General features: G+C 41.2%; 1 protein-coding gene across 2 annotated transcripts in view; it reads right to left on the reverse strand.

Moving 5' to 3' along the window:
• Positions 1-284: 284 nt before the first annotated feature.
• LOC108565776 (multiple epidermal growth factor-like domains protein 11) overlaps positions 285-7539 on the reverse strand; it is a 15251-nt gene continuing 7996 nt past the window's right edge. Inside the window, exons 2-14 of one of the 2 annotated variants that reach the window (XM_017925389.1) lie at positions 5264-5450; positions 4728-5023; positions 4092-4335; positions 3747-4005; positions 3480-3688; positions 3182-3423; positions 2949-3110; positions 2708-2872; positions 2323-2532; positions 1936-2268; positions 1345-1875; positions 1157-1285; positions 285-946 (exon numbers count right to left, since the gene is read on the reverse strand). In XM_017925389.1, coding sequence (XP_017780878.1) covers positions 810-946; positions 1157-1285; positions 1345-1875; positions 1936-2268; positions 2323-2532; positions 2708-2872; positions 2949-3110; positions 3182-3423; positions 3480-3688; positions 3747-4005; positions 4092-4335; positions 4728-5023; positions 5264-5361 — 3015 coding nt within the window. In that variant the 5' untranslated portion in view covers positions 5362-5450 and the 3' untranslated portion in view covers positions 285-809. The other variant, XM_017925390.1, reaches the window with a different exon arrangement.

Consider the following 7539-nt stretch of genomic DNA (forward strand, 5'->3'; position numbering starts at 1 on the left):
TTTATAACTTTTTTTTGTAACTTTCTTTACATAAGAAATTGTGCAATAAATTAAACTTATAACTGGGCCATTTTATAACTATTCGTAATTTTGTTATACCAGAAATTGTACAATAAATTAGAGCTCAATATGCAAAAATAAAATATTAAAAAAGTTGAATACTTTTCGAGTTACGACGAAGAAACCTTATAAATCGGTCATATTGTAAATAATGGTAACTATCTTAGGCCAGAAATTACACAATAAATTAGAGCTTATTGTACAAAAAAAAACTTAAAAAAAAGTAAATATTAAAAATATTTATTTATAATTCAACGTCATTACATATATTTTATTGCAGTACAATCGATTTAATCACCGTCGATTTTGTAGGAAAAGAAAAATTAATATAAAGTATTACTATTCGCATCATCTTCAGCAGCAGCAATCGATCAACGTCGTCGTCGTTCCTCTGATTTGTTTTTGTTTCTTTTTTTATCACCTGCACACAATACACGCTAGTACAGATAAATACAATTAATATTTTTTGTTATCACAGAAACAAAACGACATAAACAAACAAAAAAACAATCAATATATATAATAAATTTGTTTAAATTTCCTCATTTCATCTTACACAGATGACATATATATGTATATATACAAAACGCGCACACTCGATATATTTTTATATATCTATATAAAATAACATTGGACAACTATCTACAAGATACGAATATTATGATAGGGTTTTCACGTCACTTCCGAGGAGATTTATTTGAGATGAGGAGAGAGAGTGAGTGTTCTCTTGAGCACACGGATTTATGGAATTACGCGCCGCCGCCGTCTCTTACGTTCTCTGAGAGATCATCTTTGCTGGTTGTCGTTGAATCGGTGCCGGGCATCCTTTGATAATTGGACATTTGAGAGTTTGCTGGTCTCGTGTAGTCCAGATGATCGTACACAACTAAGGACAGAAGAAAGAAAGAACTATTAGTTGAATCAAGGTGACAAAAAAAAACACTAAATGAGAGGCTAGGCTAAAGACAAAAGTTCAAACATTGACTGCGACTTACTCTTTTAGAAATTCCTTATGAAAATGCCTGCACAATTTAAGCAATATATTATACTAACAGACAGATGTTTGCGAATATTGTAAAATAAAAGAAGTCCTTACCCATGTCCTTGTCTTTTTGCTTGATTTCATCGTAGACGTGGTCGATCTTCTCGATGCTGTGATAGATGTTCGGATTGGTGGCATCCGCGTCGCGATTCTTCAGGAACTCGTTTGAACTGTACGTTGTTCCTAGAAGCAACAAGATGAGATTGTAATCAACTCAATTAAGATGATATAAAGATGCGAACCTTTCAGGCTGAGTTCGTCGTCGTCGGCAGAAGAGGAACAGCACGCACCACCACCACGTCTCTGCTTCTCCAGATTGTTCTGCTTCAGATTATTCCTGATGAGGGTGGTGTTATTGAGCAAACTGTCCTCCTCCCTCTTCGGTCCGCCGTTCTGGAAAGAGTAGACCGGATTGTCGAAGTGATTCCTGTCGACGGTGACAACGTCCGGCGAGAAACCGTTCTGATCGGCGATGTACTGGACGTGCGCAATCTCCGTCTTCAAATTTGCGACGCGTCTTCTATAATAGAGGAATATCACGGCGAAGATTGCGACGACGATGAACGAGACGAAGAAACCGGCGATGATTCCACCGCTGCTCGTCTCATCCAACTCTTGCGATTTCTTGTTGAACGCCGTCATCGGAACGTCGCATTTGTCGCCGGTGAAGCCGTGTCTGCAGATGCAACCGTTCGCCGGATGACACTGAAAGTTGTCGCTCTCGCAGTTGCACGGTTTCATGCAGTGATCATCGTAATATCCTTCCGGACAAACTGCAAAATTTATTAATTAATTGTATTGTCGTTATTAACTAATTAGCAAATAATACGCACTATCTGAACAGGTCGTTCCTGTCCATCCGGGCTGGCACTTGCAGACGCCGTCCACCCTTCTGCAGATGCCGCCGTTCTCGCATTTGCAGTGCTGCGAGCAGTTGAATCCGTACATTCCCTCTGGACACGATGTGCTGCAGTTCTTCCCAATCCAACCGGCCAAACATCTGCACTCTCCGGTCTCGTGATTGCAATCCGCTCCGTTCTTGCAGACGCATTTTTGCTCGCAACCTTTGCCGAAGGTGTCCGTAGGACATGGATGCTTGCAGGTGAGACCGATATAGCCTGGTTTGCACACGTACTCGCCGGTGATGTGATCGCATGTTTTGTTGTCTACAAAAGATGAGAGTTATTGGATTTTAAAAACTGACAAACTTCAATCCTTACCCAAAGAAATTCCCTGCCGACATTTCTGCTTGCATCCGATGCCGTAGAAACCGTTGGCGCACGGCTCCGAACAGTCCGGACCTTGCCAACCGCGCGAGCAGATGCACTCGCCGGTGTTGGGATCACAAGAACTGTTGTTCTTGCAGTTGCAGAGATTCTCGCAGTCGTTGCCGAAACGACCCAGAGGACACGAAGACTCGCAGGTCACACCTTTAAAACAACATTCGATGTGATATTTAAACATGAATGATAATCGATAAATAATGAAAAATATGTCTATTTAACTACGAACAATTTCATACAACAAACGAGTGTGTGTGAGGTGAGAGAGGTGAGCTGGGGGGGATTAGAGCATGCTAATGCATAAACTACTATTGTACTGTACCTTTCCATTCCGGTTTGCAAATGCATTTACCAGAGACCGGATCGCAACCCAGACTGTGCCCCTCCAGGCAAGTGCAGACCTGAGTGCAGTTTGGGCCGAAGAATCCCGGCTCGCAGGGTTTCTCGCACAGATCGCCGTGAAAACCTGAGCTGCACGTGCAAGTGCCTTTCGAAACAAAAGAGAAAAAGAGAAAACAAAAAACATGCGAAAACAAAGGGTGTTGGCGGAGGTGTTGTGTTACCGTTCTGTGGATTGCAGGAGGCGCCGTTTTTGCAAGCGCAGTTCGTATTACAATTGGGGCCAAAATGCCACTCGTCGCAGGGCCTATCGCAGATGTTGCCTTGCCAACCGCCGGTGCATTGGCATTGGCCAGTCTCCGAGGAGCAAGTCGCACCGTTCAGACCTAAACTCAATATAGTTAATATATCGATATTCTTGGATGATTTGGATGGATGGATTGATGGAAAAACTTACAGTTGCATTTGATTGAGCAGTCTTCGCCGAAGGTGCCAACAGCACAGGGAGTCTCGCATTGTTCACCGGTGAAGCCGGGCAAGCAGAAGCAAGTGCCGTTAATTGGTGAGCATTTAGCGCCGTTCGTGCAGTTGCACTGATTCGAACAGCCCATGCCGTAGGTGAGCAACGGGCACGGCCTCGTGCATTCCCTGCTCTTCCAGCCTGGTTTGCATTCGCACTCACCACTCCAAGGATGACAACTGCAAATTTATTGGTTTAGCTAGTTAGCTTTAGTGTTTAAACGCAGTATAATTACTCGATGGAGTTGTCCGGGTGGCAGTCGCACTCTTCGCACCTCGGTCCGTGCTTGTAGTGATCGCATATCCTTTCGCTGCAATGCGGACCTTTCCATCCTTTGGTACAAGAGCAAGTTCCATTCACGTTCGAACATTTCGCGCCGTTCATGCACAAGCATTGCTCCGCACAATCTAATCCGAACGTGCCTTGTGGACAAATGTCCAAACACTGAACAGCAACAGATTAATATATCTTTCATCATCATCATCAAAATGATCATCATTACCCTATCACCCTTGAAACCGGGCAGACACGAACACATCCCCGAGACGTGGTGACATTGGGCGCCGTTGTAGCAGTTGCAATCGTGCGAGCAATTCGTTCCCCACTGTCCGAATGGACACCGATTCCCGCAGACCGGTCCCGTCCATCCATCCGTGCACGAACATTCCCCAGACTCCGGATGACAGTATCCGCCGTTCTGGCAACGGCACTCGGATTTGCACTCTCTTCCGTGCTTCCCCAAAGGACATCTATCTTCGCACCTTTTTTTTTTTCACCCAAAACACAACGATTCAAGTTCCCCGTTTTTTTTTTTTTGTTATTGTTCTTCTGTTTAATGTAGACTTACAGTGGTCCCGTCCATCCAGGATGGCAGATGCACTCTCCGGAAACGTGGTCGCACCTACCGTTCTTGCATCTGCATTTCTCCTCGCAGTTCAGCCCGTACATACCTTCAGAGCAACGCGACTCGCACACGTCCCCCACGTACCCTCTGGTGCAGCTACACTTGCCGTTGTAGGGATCGCAGGTGGCGCCGTTCTGACATTTGCACTTGTTTTGGCAGTCTGGCCCGTAAAAACCATCAGGACAAGCTGTGGATGGGATGGAGTCAGGAGTTTAAGGTTTTTACAACAACAACAACAACAAAAAAAACACTACAAATATTCATCTACTATACCAGTGATTCTTAACCGGAGCAAGCAATATTTCAGAAATATTAATTTTTGCAAATCTTGAAAAGTTCAAGGATTAATTAACTAAATAGTTTTAATTTAGTATAGTAAGTAATAACGCTCATTTTTAAATTCATTTGTATAATAAAATATACTGTCGGGATTTTCAGTGACAAAATTTTGTCGGGATTTTAAGTGGGGCCGCGACTACTAAAAGGTTAAGAATCATTGATCTACATAATACTTGAACGACCAAAAAAAACAAAATCTAAGATAACAACAACAAGTCCTACTAGCTCATAACAACTTACAGATGTTGCATTTCGGTCCTCCGTAACCGCTCTCGCACTTGCAGGTTTCGGGCGCCACGCAGACACCGTGCAAGCAATCCTCGCTGCAGATTGGAACGCATCCAGTTTCCGCCTCGTTCTTCGCGTAACCCTTGCAGCAGTCATCCATGAATCGGTACTTGTGCAAGACTTGCGTTTTGTTCACCGTCTTGTACTCTATCTTGTACTTGGAGCATCTCGGTGGAACGCTCAAACACCACACGTAATGTCTCGTCTGCACGGGCTGCTTCTCCGTTATCAACACCGTCACCGAATACCTACAAGAACCACATTTTTAGTATTTTTTTTTTTGATTACTGTAATATGCATATAAAAGTTGGATATTTCGGGAATATAGCGACTATTCGAGTATTGCTGTAATTTCATCCATTTGGATGTAATTCGCGATTAAAAATGAACGTCAAAATAGAATTTCGTCTCAGTAAGTAACGGTTAATTAAACCAACCATTTCAGGTCAAATAAACATGCTACTTGCAAAGTAGCGCGTAAAACTTACGGTTCTTTCCTCGTGCATATGTTCGGTCCTTCGAGCACAGATTCCGCCGAGCCCAGCAGAGCAAGCAAAACGACTGTAAGCAGTGGAACAACGTTCATCCTTGAATTCTTCTCTGATTGCGTCCTGATGATGAGAAAGAGGAGGTTCCAACCGAACTTCCTGGATGCGAACGGCTCTCAGCAGATAGCTGCAAAGCATTAAAGATGTAAAACCAAATACATTTCGTTCGAACGCAGTCACAAAGTTATACAATTTACGTTTTTCCGTAAGAACGAGGCCAACGAAGAATAACTGCTCATTCAACGTTTCAAGTTAAGCGGGTCAACAGCGTCGAACAGACTAATACTAAATCGGTTCTGCGCGACAAAATGGCAATTAGGACAAGAATTAAATGCACTTCTTCGAAAGTTTGTTTCCTGTCTCGTTCCACGAAAGATAACAACAACCGCAAATAAAAAATATAGTATTTGTATCGCTGATATAGACTATTATCGTATTAGATATTGGTAGATATTTCCGCTTAAATATGCACATCATTAAACTCATTAATTCCATAGTTCAAACAGTAGATAGAAACTAAAACATATATTAGATAATCCGTTGCGTTCATAGAGATACACCACATCCGTCAGTGAGTTATATATCCTTCAAATTACATTTGATAATGCGTAATAATATTTTCCAACATACATAATTACACAAAAATTCATCTTTAAAAAAGTTTCTTCGCGTCGTGCTTCAATATCATTTTGCGAAAAGAAAACGTTCAATTAAAGAAACAGTTGCATAATTTTAAGTGTATGATTTCTATTGTATGAACTGGGAACGAAATTACGAAGTTTACAAGCTATAATTTTCGTAATGCGAAGCAATACTCGAATGATTGTAGTTTCCGCAGTGGAAAATTACGTTATTAGAAAATGTATGTATTTAATTCATTTTCATATACGTACGCACAATTTATATATAAGTTAAATTTGACAAATAAATCCTGCAGTGCGACAGTAGTTGGCGTTGTAATTTTAATGACGTTTGACGTTTTGGTAAACGCCATTAAATGATGGAGTATTTCGCAAATTCTCGTTGCGAAAGTTGTTATCTTTCAATAGCTTTCGCAACTAATCACCTTGCGTCGAAACCAAAATGTAATTAGCAGGTGCGAATTCCCTATTCAACAAAAGTTCTGCCCTAATTCGGAGAGTCCAATTACTAACGCGTTTCCATGGAAATCATTAGAAACGGCTTTTGTTTCGTCGAGCAGACGTGATTCATGGTTTTCGTGACAACAAGCAAATCGTCTTTTCTTGCAACCCTCGCACATTTCGTCGATTGCAAACAATTATGCTATTCGACCTTGCCCCCTTCGAGCAATTTAGCTAAATAATGAGCCGCAATGAGCGTTTCCTGCTCGACAATTATTCGCTTACCTCTGACAATTTTTTTTTGCGCGCATTCTCTCTCTCGATACGTTTAGGGCCGAATTAGGAAATGTCACCGCGAAATTTCGCAAAAGTCAATTAAAACTTGACTGCGAAAGCGGCCACGACATTGATTAATCACTATGGTAACAAAAGCGATAATGGAAATCCTTGTTGTAAATGCATGTACATCTATTGTTCAGAGATATTTCTTTTGCAAAGATCTCAGCATTCTTTTCATGGAAAGAGAAACAACGACGTCCTTGCGATCTTTCCGCACGTTTCCAAAGCCAACAACGTATAGAAATATATTGATTTGTAACCATAAAACTTGCAACTGACGTAAACGTCAAAAATTGACATTCAGATGACGTTCAGCATTTAGTTATTAAACAACATTACGTAATCTCATTCCACGTATATACATATTTATATAAATGTACAGTTTGTATTTGTCATAAATAATTTCCGTCTGTTTCTGACGTAAACCGATTGTCAATAGTTGACTTTTAACATGTAAAATTAATGGATGTTCATCTGTTTTTGACGTTAACCAAATGTCAGTCAACATTAGTCAATTTCGCAAATGTCAATTAAAACTTGACTGCGAAAGCGGCCACGACATTGATTAATCACTATGGTAACAAAAGCGATAATGGAAATGCATTTACATCTATTGTTTAGAGATATTTCTTTTGCAAAGATCTCAGCATTCTTTTTATGGAAAGAGAAACAACGACGTCCTTGCGATCTTTCCGCGCGTTTCCAAAGCCAACAACGTATAGAAATATATTGATTTGCAACCATAAAACTTACAACTGACGCAAACGTCAAAAAATGACATTCAGATGACGTTCA

The sequence above is a fragment of the Nicrophorus vespilloides genome, unplaced genomic scaffold (assembly GCF_001412225.1).
Source record: "Nicrophorus vespilloides isolate i.1.1-1 unplaced genomic scaffold, Nicve_v1.0, whole genome shotgun sequence".
Lineage (NCBI taxonomy): Eukaryota > Metazoa > Arthropoda > Insecta > Coleoptera > Silphidae > Nicrophorus > Nicrophorus vespilloides.